Source organism: Pristis pectinata, chromosome 3, assembly GCF_009764475.1.
Source record: "Pristis pectinata isolate sPriPec2 chromosome 3, sPriPec2.1.pri, whole genome shotgun sequence".
Taxonomy (NCBI): domain Eukaryota; kingdom Metazoa; phylum Chordata; class Chondrichthyes; order Rhinopristiformes; family Pristidae; genus Pristis; species Pristis pectinata.
Genome location: NC_067407.1, coordinates 31962932 through 31976101, shown reverse-complemented (window position 1 = coordinate 31976101; position 13170 = coordinate 31962932). Strand labels below are relative to the sequence as shown.

At 38.9% G+C, this 13170-nt stretch overlaps 1 protein-coding gene across 1 annotated transcript in view; it reads right to left on the bottom strand.

Annotated features, from left to right (window-relative positions):
- faf1 (Fas (TNFRSF6) associated factor 1) overlaps nt 1–13170 on the bottom strand; it is a 227694-nt gene that overhangs the window by 199871 nt on the left and 14653 nt on the right. The window contains exons 3-4 of the mRNA XM_052013170.1: nt 11053–11099; nt 5931–6130 (exon numbers count right to left, since the gene is read on the bottom strand). Of these exons, the coding sequence (XP_051869130.1) occupies nt 5931–6130; nt 11053–11099 (247 nt within the window). The remainder of the gene's footprint in view (nt 1–5930; nt 6131–11052; nt 11100–13170) is intronic.

The window sequence follows — 13170 nt, the reverse complement described above, 5'->3', positions numbered from 1 at the left end:
ACAAGTTTTTTTTGCTGTACCTTGGTACAAGTGACAATAATAAACCAATATCAATAAAAACAATTCAATTCTTAGTATTAAGCAGCTTTTTTTTTTCCAAAAAAGGCTGGAACCAATTTTAACTTTGCCCAAATAAAACTGAAGAGGTCATGATTTGATATGGTCTTTCAAAAGGTCTGAAACAAGAACAATATTAGTTCCATAGTAAATTTAAATGCAGAACAACAGAAAAATAATGACTCGTTTGAAGGATGTTCTGTCCCAAACCAATTCAGGAAGAAATAAGTATGCCACCTGACATAATGCTTGTATAGCCTAGTTGTTCCAGCATTGTTTTATTTCATGCCTCCTATAGGTGCCTGTCAATTGTACTGCACCTTAAAAGAGATCCACATAACATAATTAACCATCTTGTTAAGTCATTAAGGATCCACCAGTGATATTCTAAAGTGGTTAGGTTGATGTTTAGTTTAGTCCAGGTATACAAGTTTAAATAGTAAAAACAAAATTATAAACCCTTTTGCAACCTTGCCCTAAAATCAGAATTGTTTTGGGTGAAAGATGAAAAGCATTTAATCCAACAGCATGAAAATCAGTTATGCATAGCCTGGCTTAATTTAGTCTTGAAGTCAGAAAATTAAGCTATTAAAAATGATGAATGTATAGAAGTGCATTTGTGCTGATTAGTTAAGGATGAGAATTAAAATAACCAAAGAAAGATACTGATCAATTTGTCTCAAGTGTATCAAGTCAAAATTCAGGGGAAGAAAGAATTGATCAACAATACAATGGCTCAGTTATAGAAGAGTTTGTGCAGTGAAGCAGGAGATAGATAAATAGAGAAAACTTTGTAATGTTCTAAAAATAAATCATTAAATTTGATAAACGATAAGGGTAGTGAAGCAAAGACAATGGTTTCAAAAGGGGAATTAGAGAGGCATCAGGAATATTAACTTGCAGGGCCACAGGGATAGATCAGGGGAATATTGACAGTGCTGAGGGATTAGATGATGCAGAATTTGTTAAAGTCATCCAGGAAAGTTTTCTGAAGCAATATGTAGATAGCCTTACTAGAGAAGGGACTACACAAAATGAGGCCTGGCAATAAAGTGATGTGTCAATAAAGGAGCACTTTGGGACCAGTGACCATAATCCTTTTAGTTTTAAATTAGTAATGGAAAAAGATAATACTGGTCCTTAAATTGAAGTTCCAAAATTAGAATAAGGCTAATTTTGGTGACATTAAACAGGAATTTACAAAGGTTGATTGCGAGAGGCAGTTAGCAGGTAGATGGACATCCAGCAAGTGGGAGATTTTAAAACAAAAAGAGAGACAGGAAGAGTTCAGGGCCAGCATGTTCCCATTACAGTAAAGAGCAAGGCTGGCAGGAATAGGAAACCCTGGCTAACAAAGGATAGCAAGGCTCTGGTCAGGAAAAAGGAAGCAGATGTCAGGTACAGGCAGCTGGGATCAAGTGAAGCCCTTGAGGAATACAAGGCATGAAGGAATACACTTTAGAAGGAAATTAGGAGGGCAAAAAGATATCCCTGGCAGATAAGGTTAATGAGAATCCTAAAAGATCCTGCATATATTAAGAATAAAAGGGTATCTAGAGACAGAGGATCATTGATCCATTAAGGATCAGTGTGGTCATCGATGTGTGGAACCACAGAAGATGAGGGAGTTCTGAAACAAATAGTTCTCAACTGTATTTACCATGGAGAAGGACATGGAAGTTAGTGTGTTCAGGAAACAGTAGTGTTATCCTGAAACAGATCAATTTTATGAAAGGAAGTGTTGGCAGTCTTGAAGTGTATAAAGGTGGATATACCCCCAGGGCCTGACCAGGTGTATCCAAGACCATGGGGAGGAAGTAAGGGAACAAACTGCTGAGGCCCTGGCAGAGACTTTTGCATCTTCCTTAGCCATAGATGAGGCACTGGAAGACTAGAGGATGGTTGGTGTTTTGCCTTTATACAAGGGCTGCAAGGATAAGCCAGGCAACTACAGGCCAGTGAGCCTTGCATCAATGATGGGAGAATTGCTGGAAGGGATTCTGACAGGATTCATATGCATTTGGAAAGGCAAGGACTTATTAGGGATCATCAACATGGCTTTGCACGAGGGGGTGGGGGGGGGGAGAAGAAGAAAAACAGGTCTCAAAAATCTGAATGAATTTTTTTTGAAGGGGTGATAAGAGGATTGACGAGGGCAGGGTAATAAACATTGTCTGCATGGACTTTAGCAAGGCCTTTGACAAAGTCCTGCATGACAGGCAGGTATGCAAGATTTCATCACACGGTATCCAAGGTACTGTAAGCAAGCCAATCGGATACAAAATTGGTTTGGTGGGAGGATACAGAGAGTAGGAGCGGATGGTTGCTTTTCAGATTGGAGGCCTGTGACCAGTGGTGTGCCATGGGGATTGTGGCTTGATCCCCTGTTAATTTGGATAAGAATGTGGGTGGCATGATTAGCAAGTTTGCAACCAATTTTGCTGTCATCTGCCTAGTGGAGGGTGAAGAAGGTCATCTCTTGTTACAACAGGTCATTGATCAACTGGGAAAGTAGACAGAGGAATGTCAGATTGAACTTTATTCAGGTAAGTGCAAAGTGATTCATTTTGTAAAGTTAAACCAGGACAGGACATACAGTGAATCACAGGGCCCTGGGGAGTGTTGTAGAACAGAGAGACCTCAGGGTACAAGTACATAGTTCCCTGAAAGTGGCAACACAAGTAGGCAGAGCGATAAAGGCAGCACAAGGCATACTTGCCTTCATCAGCCAGGTCATTGAGTAGATGAGTTGGGATGTCATGTTACAGTTGTACAAGAGACAAGAAATTCTGCAGATGCTGGAATCTGGAGCAATACACAAAAGTGCTGGAGGAAAGGTTAGTTACACCACACTTGGGGAGTATTGTGTGCAGTTCTGGTTACCACACCGTAGGAAGGATGTGATTAAGCTACAGAGGGTGCAGAAAGGCTTCACAAGGATGTTGCCTGGACTGGAGGGCTCAAGTTACAAGAAGAGATTGGATAAGCTGGGACTGTTTTCCATGGAGTGAAGGAGAATATGGAGAGACCTTCTAGAGGTTTATAAAATAACAAGGAACATAGATAGGGTAGAAAGTCCGTCTTTTCTCTCAGGGTAGGGGAGTCTAAAACTAGAGAGCATACATTTAAGGTGAAAGGGGAAAGATTTATAGGGACCTGAGGGGCAAGTTTTCTTTTAAAAACAGGATGTAATGGGTATATGGAACAACCTACCAGTGGTAGAGGCAGGTATAATTACAAAGTTTAAAGACATTCCCAGGGCACCAATGTTCAATACAAGAGGGCATGGCTTTAAAGTAATGGATGGGAAGTTCAAGGGAAATATCAGAGGAAGGTTTTTTACCCAGAGAGTGGTTGGGGCATGGAATGCGCTGCCTGGGGTGGTGGTGGAGGCAGGTACATTGGTCAAATTCAAGAGATTATTTTAAATTCCTCCATATGCTTATCTAGTAGAGGGATATGTGGGAGGAAGGGTGTTAGATAGTCTTAGGCAAGGTTTAAAGGTCAGCACAACATTGTGGGCTGAAGGGCCTGTATTGTGCTGTACTGTTCTATGTTCTATGTTCAGACAGGTGCATGGATAAGAGGGATATGGGCCAAATGTGGGCAAATAGGATTAGCTTGGACAAGCATCTTAGTCAGCATGGATGAGTTGGGCCAAAGGGCCCATCTCTGTGCTGTATAACTCTAACTCTGACTCCAGGATGCTGCAAGGCTATTAGAAGGAAAGAGTTCTGTAATAACTGGTCTCCTTCTGAGGTTTGTGGCCCATGAAAGTTTATCTGTAATGCAAGCAGATACTGAACATAAATGTATTCCACAAATTAATCGAGGTATTCTTCTCTGATAATTCTCTTTTCTAACTTAGTCCATCCAATTCTTTTCTCCACCAACCAATGCCACAACAAATTTAGAGGCGACCCTACTTTATGGCCATTTGAGTTACGGAAATTCACCCTTACAGAATTCTCAAATCACTACCTGGAAATTTAAGATACAGAATAAAATTCACTCTTACTGAATTTATGTAGAAAAAATAAACACAAAATGCAAAAGAAACAAAATAGTCAATTTTTATTTTTAGTCACTCAACAGTCTGGGGCAATAAGATTTGGTTATGACACCACCCCATCAATTGGGCCAACAGTCATACCGAGTTCCTCCTTTGTCATGCCCTCTCCAGTCTGAAGACACGAACAGATATTTCAGAGTGCAGCACTGCTGCACTTTTCATCTGCTTCTTTGATGCACTGCATTATCAGGAGTTGCAATTGCCATGGTTAGCTCCTTAAAGTAATTCCTGGCCTTTACTCCACTTCCACTAAATCACTTGTGCTTTAACCCATTACCCCACCGAACGCATTCTATACCACCTTTCTCCCCCTTTCCGATACCCCCACTTCCTAAACCCTTTCCTTATCCACAAGCCTTGCTTGAAAATTGTGACACGGATGATTTTTTTGGAATACTCTCTCCGTAACACATGGGAGAGACTGTCACTTGTACTTGAAAAGAATATCTTCAGGGCCTCTTGAGCATTGCTATAAAAATTTGTTGATATCTGCATATACTATTATAGAATCAATATCACCATGGGCACTGCACCTATAAAAATATCACAAATCAATGCCCTTCAGCGTAAACATCAGTCCCTTAAATACTGCATTCCAGATATGGATAAGCATGGTGGGCTGAAGGGTCTATTTCTATGCCGTACAACTCTATGACTGTGACATATTCTGGAATTATTAACTGTAACCGTGCTTGACTGGCTCAAAGCAACATTGTTTGTATTTATTCATTTGCAGGATTATGGGTGTCATTGGCAAGGCCAGCATTTACTATCCATCTCTAATCGCTCTTTACAAGTTGGTGATGAGCCAACTTTTGATCTGCTGCTGTCCTTTAGGTAAAGGTACCCCAAAAGTATTAAGAGGTTGGGAATTCCAAACTTTAGCTGCAACAGTGGTGAAAAACTAGAAATACACTTCCAAGTCAGGATGCTGCAAGAATTGGGGGGGGGGGGGGGGGTGGGGTGGTGGTGGTGGTGGAGAGGAGGAGAGAAAAGTGGGACGGACTGCAAGTCAGGGGTTCCTATTTGCCTACTACCCTCCATGGAGTTGCAGGCTTGGGGGGTGCCATCAGAGTAATCTAGATGAATTGCCACACAGTTTATTTCATAGATGATACATCTTGCCATGTTGTGAGGAAGAGAATATTTGGGGTGGTGGATGGATCATTGATCAAGCAGTTTGCTTTCTTCTGGACAGCATCAGACTGACAGCATTTTTGGAGTCACCCTGCTAGACATGTCGCAATTATTTCATCACATTCTAAACTAATGCCTTGGGAAGTCAGAAATTACTTGCTTTAGGATACTTATCTAGTTTTTAAATATTGCTGTTCCAGTTGTCTTCCATCATCGATGATCCCAAGAAACTGATGTTGCAAAATCTGTTAACAATAATGGCACTGAATGCAAAATGATCAGAATTTTCTTGGCGGGGATTTTCATTGCTTGACGTTAGTCAAACACAAAGCTTACTTGCCAATTATTAGCCCATTCTCAAATGCTGTCTGGGTCATGCTGCCTGCAGGCTTAGACTGCTTCATTTCAAATGAAATACAGAGGGAGGTTTGGTGAATGGGCAAAGCATGTCAGATGGAATACAAGGTGGAAAACTGCAAACTCATCCACTTTAGAAGAAAAAGTAGAAAGGTGGAACATTTTATAAAATATGAGGAGATTGTAAGTGTTGGTGTTCAGGAGGAACCTGGGTGTCCTTGGACACAATATTACTCCAAGAGGTGATCACATTAAAAAGGTACACAGAGCTTTCTCGGTTAATGAACCATTTATTTTAAAATCTTACCGACTGTGTTAGTATCTTCAACTACCACCTCCACATTTCTGTCACGGTATTCCACTCTAAAGTTTAGCATTCTTGGTTGCCTTTCCACAATTGGTCTTGATGGTGTTATTGGACAGAAAGCAGAGGAAGTGGAAGAGGAAGAGGGCTGACCAGTAGGTCCATACAATGGATCCTGTGACGTTTCACCACTAACAAACTCACTGCAAACAGATGAAAAAAAATCCAAACATGAATAAATATTAATGAAAGATTTAAAACAGAAACTACTCTGACAATACTAAACAATCATTGGTCAAGTTCTTAAGTAGATAGCAACGATACGACTTGTTAGTTCCAGTTCGTGTATTCAAAACTTTTTCTAATAGATACTTGCTGCATCTTGGGTTGTTTCTGGGCAGCTAGCTGCATGGCTGGCCAGGTTACAAAATGGTTAAAACTGCAAAATGGTAAAATTGGATTTTATGGACACAATTTTCAATATTCTAACCTTTAAGTCTCCAACCATAGCTAGTCATAAGTTAGTTTGTAAAATGTAAGCTATTTCAGAACCCATTTATTAACAAATATTAAAGGCCCTAAAACAGTGAAATAAATTCACATTGAATTCAGAATTATTAATATATTTCTACCTGAGGGTAGAGAAACTTTGAAATTCTCAAAATAAATCTAAATCACAAGATAACTTTCACTTCCACTGTTATGTGAATGAATTATAAATGTTCATCTGTAGGCTGCAGATGCATTAAGTAGAAAAATAGTACAATGAAAATAACTAGCTCTACAGTAGTAGGGTTTTAGCAGATCATAAAAGCTTGCTTTAAATATCTCAAATATTCTGATGAGAGTCAAGGAAAATAACTAGTTTTTGAATTATACTTCATCTTCAAGTATTGTTGTATGTAGCCACAGTTGACAGGACAATTCCCACTGATAACTCAAGTTTCTTGGACATGGACTTAACACTTCTGGAACCAAATCTGAAATGCTGATATACTAATAGAATGACCATGCGTCTTCTGGGTGTTTTGGATCCCATGTGAAACTTAATTATCTTTTTCCATATTTCTCATTTTCTTATCACACAAGAGCTGGCTATTCAGCCCATTGATTCCATGCCAATCCTCAGAGTTCCCATTCCCCCAAATTTCTTACATGCCCATCAACTCCTCCGACTTCCAGACCACCGGCCAATTTACAGTAGCCAATGAATTCATCTTTGGGACATGGAAGAAACTAGGACAAATCAAACCCAGGATGCTGAAGCTGTGCAACATTAACACTAGCAGCTGTGCAATTGTGACACTCTCGCACACCAAGAACCCACAAGATGGCTGAAATGAAAATTAAGAAATTATCATCTTGTTACAATTTAAGAACTTGTGACTTGGGTTTGGATACAGTATGGTGCAGGTCAAAAAATAGTACAAACAGATTTATTCTGAATTTAGTCATTTGACGAGGTGTCATATTGCACATAAATATCAACACACGAGGAGGAGGAATAGGCCACTCAGCCTTTCAAGACAGCTACAGGGGTGAGATTTATTCAACAAGGAGAGATTAAGCAGACAAGGCCTATATTTTCCAGAGATCAGATAAGTGAGGGGTGGTCTGATTGAAACATACAAAAGTCTTATGGGTCTAATGGCTGTAGTATCTAGAACTAGGAGGTCAAAGTCTCAATAATAAGGGATTGACCATTTAGAACCTAGATGCCAAGTTCTGTACCCAAAAGGTCTGAACAGAGGCTCAGATGCTGAGTATATTCAATTCAAAGATCAATAAGATACTTGAATATTAAAGAAACTAAATATGTGCAGTTAGATGCAGAAAATAGTACTGAGGCAAACAAATGGCCATGATCTTATTGAATCCCATTTCTTATGTCCCAGGAGCAATCACTCTCACCTCTAGAATTCAGTTCTTTGGTCTTTATTTAGATCAGGGCCATAATGAAGGCTGGAGTCAAGTCGTCATGGCAAAACCCAAAATGAGCATTGGCAAGAGCCACTTGATAGTACTGTCAATGGCACCTTGAGAATATGTTGATTGTTAAGAAGTTAGTCGGATTGGATTAGTGCCCTTTTTTGTAGGCAACAATTTCACATATCAACAGAGACACCAGAGTTGTAAATGCATAAAAAGTTTGAATGGAGGTACAGCCATTTCTGGAGCAAATCTGCAGTCCTACAACCAGGATTTTTCTGATCCCAAAGCCAATGCTGTATTCAGTGCTCCTAACCATTTCTTGGTGTCAGCCAATTCAATTCACTTCTCTGAAGGCTGGCTTCCATTAAATGGCAGAGATTGCAGAAGGAAGCAGAGGTGCATCAGACACTCAGGACTTCCAGCTGAAGATGGTTCCAAAATTATTTTCTTTGGCACTCACATGCTGAACCCCACCATTACAGAGAAAGACGATATTCCTGGAGCCACATTCTCCTGTTGGCTGTTTAATTGTCCACCACCATTCATGGCTTAACTTCACAACTGCAGCATTGTGATACTATCTGTTGATTCTGGAATTACTTAATTTAATCTATAACCACATCATTTCTGCTGTTTAGCATGCATGTAGTACTCTGCTGTGGCATTAAATTGGCATCTCATTTTTAGCTACACATGGTGCTGTTGCCAGCATGTCCTTCTATGCTCCTCAGTGAAGCAGGGTTGGTGCAATGGCTTGATTATAATGGTGGTGTGAAGGACATGTTATGAGACAAGCTTACAGATGGTATTGGAATACAACTCTGCTAAGGTTAATGTCTCCCACAGATCCTCGTGCATTCCAAATTGAAAGTTATCTGTACAGTCTAACCCATTTATCATGATGTTAATATCACAACATGGAAGGATGCCCTCAGTGTGAAGATCAGACCATCTCCAAAAGGACGATGATATGGTCAACACTGTCATTGACAGGTACAACCTTAAAGGTATATTGGTGACTATGAGGTTACGTAGGTCTATCCTTCACATAGGTTTGCTCATTATCTGCCAGACTGCAAGTCAAGCAATGTTAATACTGTTAACAGATATCAAAGTCCAGTCAATGCTTCTTCCAAATATTGTTCAATACAGAGAAGTAACAATTATTTAGATGAAAGAGGATGGTAACTAATGAATCTCCTCCTGATCACTCCTGTCCTTGTTTGTGTTTGACAAGGTAGCACGAGACATACTAGTACTCCCTCATTCCTGTACACAAATATATCACCACCTCCAGTGGGATTGTCCTGCCAGTGAGGTCTGGATGTTTCCAAAATTTATGATGGAGAAGACATCAGCTGTAAGGTACAATGCTAAGAGCAAGACCATCAGGTAGGTTACGGATAGCTCTTCATATTTAGACATGGGGCTCCAAGTGCTCATGAGGACATTGCCAGTCAACTGGGCTGGGATTAACATCACTTCCAAATGGGATGGCAGATAATGCGTTCTTAATTATTATCCTCATTCTATTTTGACATAGCTGTTCTGATATATTTAAATAACTGCTCTCTGAAATGGTCATGCAAGCTAAGGATGAACAACACTTCTATGGATCTGCATTGATAAATATCAGGCTGGGTAAGGGCAGCAAATTTCATTCCCTCCATGGTATTAGTTAATCAAATGATTTTTTTTAATAAAAGAAACCATCCAAGAGTTCATGGTCACATTAGAGAGGTTAATTTTATTTTTAAAAATTACTTATTTAAATTCCACACCTGCACATGGTGAGATTTGAACTCGTCTCTGGATTATTCAGACCCAACTGTGCCACCATTTCCTGACTGTGAACTGCCACAGTACAAAATTAAGCAGCCCACCATCATCTTTTAATAGGCAACTAAGCTGGTGTTGATAGTGATCCCATGTTCCAAGAATTTTTTTTTAATAATTGAAATGAGAAGTTAACTTTCCTAGTAAAGAGAGTGAGCAAGTCAGCTCAATAAAGACTTCTGATAGTTAACTGCAACAGTTTACAAATTATAATGAAATTGTTTAATAAAAGTCTTTATTTTAATAGTTATCACTGCACAACATAATGTTCAACATTGGAAAACTTGAAGACTGGGCAATTAGGTTGCAAATTAAAAGATAATTGTGAGCTGATGCACTTAGACAGGAGAAGTAGAAATTTGGGAAAATAAAGCAAGATGGGGATGGTAGAACAAAGGGGTCTTGGAAATTAGGCAAACAAATCATTTGAAACAGAATCATGGATTAGCAAAGCAAGTAGAAACAAACAATATTACTTAGGCATTTAAGGATATCAAATTAAAATACACCAAAACAGTGTGAAACTTGTGTACCCCATACGCTTATGGGGTACAGTTCTGGTCTCCACACTGGATAAGCTTAGATTAAAAGTTTCAGGAAAAACTAAATAACTTGCACTTTTTTAAAACAAATGTTACAAGTTACCTAAATGGTCTTTAAAATTATGACAGAATAGGAGGGTATACGTGGACAGAGTTTCCATTTGTGGGAAAATCAAATTATAGACATGTAAAACAACTGGGCTCATGAGAAAAATTAACATTTGCAAAATTATATACAATGGAAACCAGAGTCAAAGCAAGGGCGCATGACCTGATAAACAAGATGCTAGATTCTATCCAGAGTATAGTAGGTAATATCTTGCTCTGTTGCGTTAACTATCACTTTAATACTTATGTGCATAAAATCTTTCTTAGTATTTATCTCAAACTATTTGACCTGACATTTAAATCACAAGCAAACACATAAACAGAGTTTACAAGTGAAAAGCAAGAAACTACAGATGCTGGAATCGGAAATAAAAACAGAATGCTAGTAATAATCAGATCAGGTGGTATCTATGGAGAAAGAAACTGAGTTAATACTTCAGTAACATTCATCAGAATCTTTCTGATTTTAAGCAAGCATGTTTTAACATTCTTCGTTCAGCGAGAAGTTTTTAAATTGAATTTTTTTTTAAATAAACAGAATAACTTTGAACTGGAATAAATCTCAGTTTGAAAAATAAATGAATGTCCAGTCATAGCAAACAGTATTTTTTGAAAAATTAAATCAATTTGTAAGTTTATACTTCAGCATTTTTATTCTGAGCATGTTGATTCAACCTATGAATAATGGTAAATAAAAGAATACTTACCTTTGTAAAATGCCATTCTCTTGTGGAATTATGCCATTAATAGCTGCCTGTAAAAAAAAATTAAAAATGTCAAAAAGTAGTTTGATTAGGCTTAATTCTCCAAACAGAAATATTTCTTAGATAGTGACAAGAGGACAATTATTTGAAGATGTTCTCCATTCTCTCAGAATTTGAGCACAAATTTGAACTGGGAGATATTTACCACCAAACCCCCTTAAGACCTGGCTCAATATATTATTTCACAACATAACTCAACTATCTCCCAAAGGAAACTCACTAGCATCACTGATATAAAGTCATAAACTGATAACCCTCATTAGCTTGAATCTTCAGTGTTATCAACATCCTTTTCATCAAATGGGAAGTAAAAATTTCTAGCCATTCAGCGAGAGAATAAGAGAGGCTGCTGAATACTCATAATTAAAATGCTGCTAAAAATAACATATGCATTTGCCAAAGCACACTTGGACCAAAAATCCACTACTGCCAGGTCATGCATAGCACTGCCATCCTCGCAATAGCACCTTTAGCTCATTTTGTCAGGAACAGCCATCCTCCAACTCCAGAAGAAGTGGTTTCAGCATTGCTTGTTCAGTGAAGGCCAGTGTGAAAACCATTGGCAACCACTACTGACAATTTTTGAAAACTGCTGGTGAAAGCAAAGAGCAGCAACAAACATCTTTCTTCCTCGGTTTAGAGAACCTTCCTAGACTGATCTGCATGCAGGCTCTCAATGGCAGTTCCTTCCTCAAGTAGCTGGAAGATGCCAAAGCCCAGCACAATTTCCCCAACCCATTCCAGCACACTTCTAACACCAGGCAGCGATACAAGATTTCCTTGCAGTCTCCCCCAGACTAAACCCCAAGCAATATTTATAAATGCTGATATATCTGGAGGCCAGAGTCCTCCTTTGTGAAAACAGAAGCACAGTGTGCATTATTTCTTTGTTCTCAATTATAATTTCCTCTATTAATCAACTGAAATTAACTACTTCTCCCCATTGTGCAACTTGTCAAGTGTTTCTAGCATCTGCAGTATTTTATTTTTCAATTACCTTGGCGAAATCATCTGTTGGATTCTGAGCTAGGTCATATTTGGTGCAGGATTTGAAACCCCATTGATTTTAATGGTGATTGTGGGACAAAGATACAAAGCAAAAAGAAAGGCAACTTTAAATTAAAGCAAAAATAATTGTGTTTTAAATATTAAGGTGGTTTATGTGCTTTATAAAAATGCTCATACTTTAATCATCCACCACAGCATTAATTTGTGTGTTTCATTGGCACATACATTTACAAATCACGAAAATAAATTATAGCAAAGCCCCAGCTTTGCTGGCTGTCAAGGCGGCAAGCCAACAATGCACCACTCAAGGTTTGGAGGCCGTCCAGAACATGCCATAGGACTCGAGCACAGAGAACCAGCAAGAAAAGGACTCTATATCCCATCTAGTAAATCCCAACATGGGCAAACTATGAGCAGCAAATCTGACCAGAGAGTATGGGCCAGAAAGAACTGATCCACAATGATTTCATTTTTGGTATTTGATAGCAAGTCTTCTCTCCTTCTGGGTTTGGACTCTCAAAATGAGAACATTTCAATATCCAGCCTTCGGCAAACAAATTACTCTATAACAAAAATATAAATAGAATGGTTAGGCCATTCGGTTTCTCAAGCTGCTATACTATTTAGCAAGACCATGGCTAATTTTGTGACAGTATGCCCACATCCCTCTATCCTTTAATATTCAGAAATCTCCAGATCTCCATTTTGAATGCAATCAATGACCAAGTCTCAAATGCACTCTGGGATGGAGAATTCTAGAGATTCACTACCTTCCCAGAGTACAATTTTTTTTAATCTCTGATTTAAATGGAATTTAATGCAGACAAGTGCAAAGTGATGCACTTTGGGAGGACAAACCCGGGTAAGACTTACACAGTGAATGGTAGGGCACCGAGGCGTGCAATAGAACAAAGGGACATGGGAGTACAGATCCATAGTTCCTTGAAAGTGGCATCACAGATAGGGTGATAAAGAGAGCTTTTGGCACATTGGCCTTCATAAATCAGGGCATTGAGTACAGGAGTTGGGATGTTATGTTGAAGTTGTACAAGA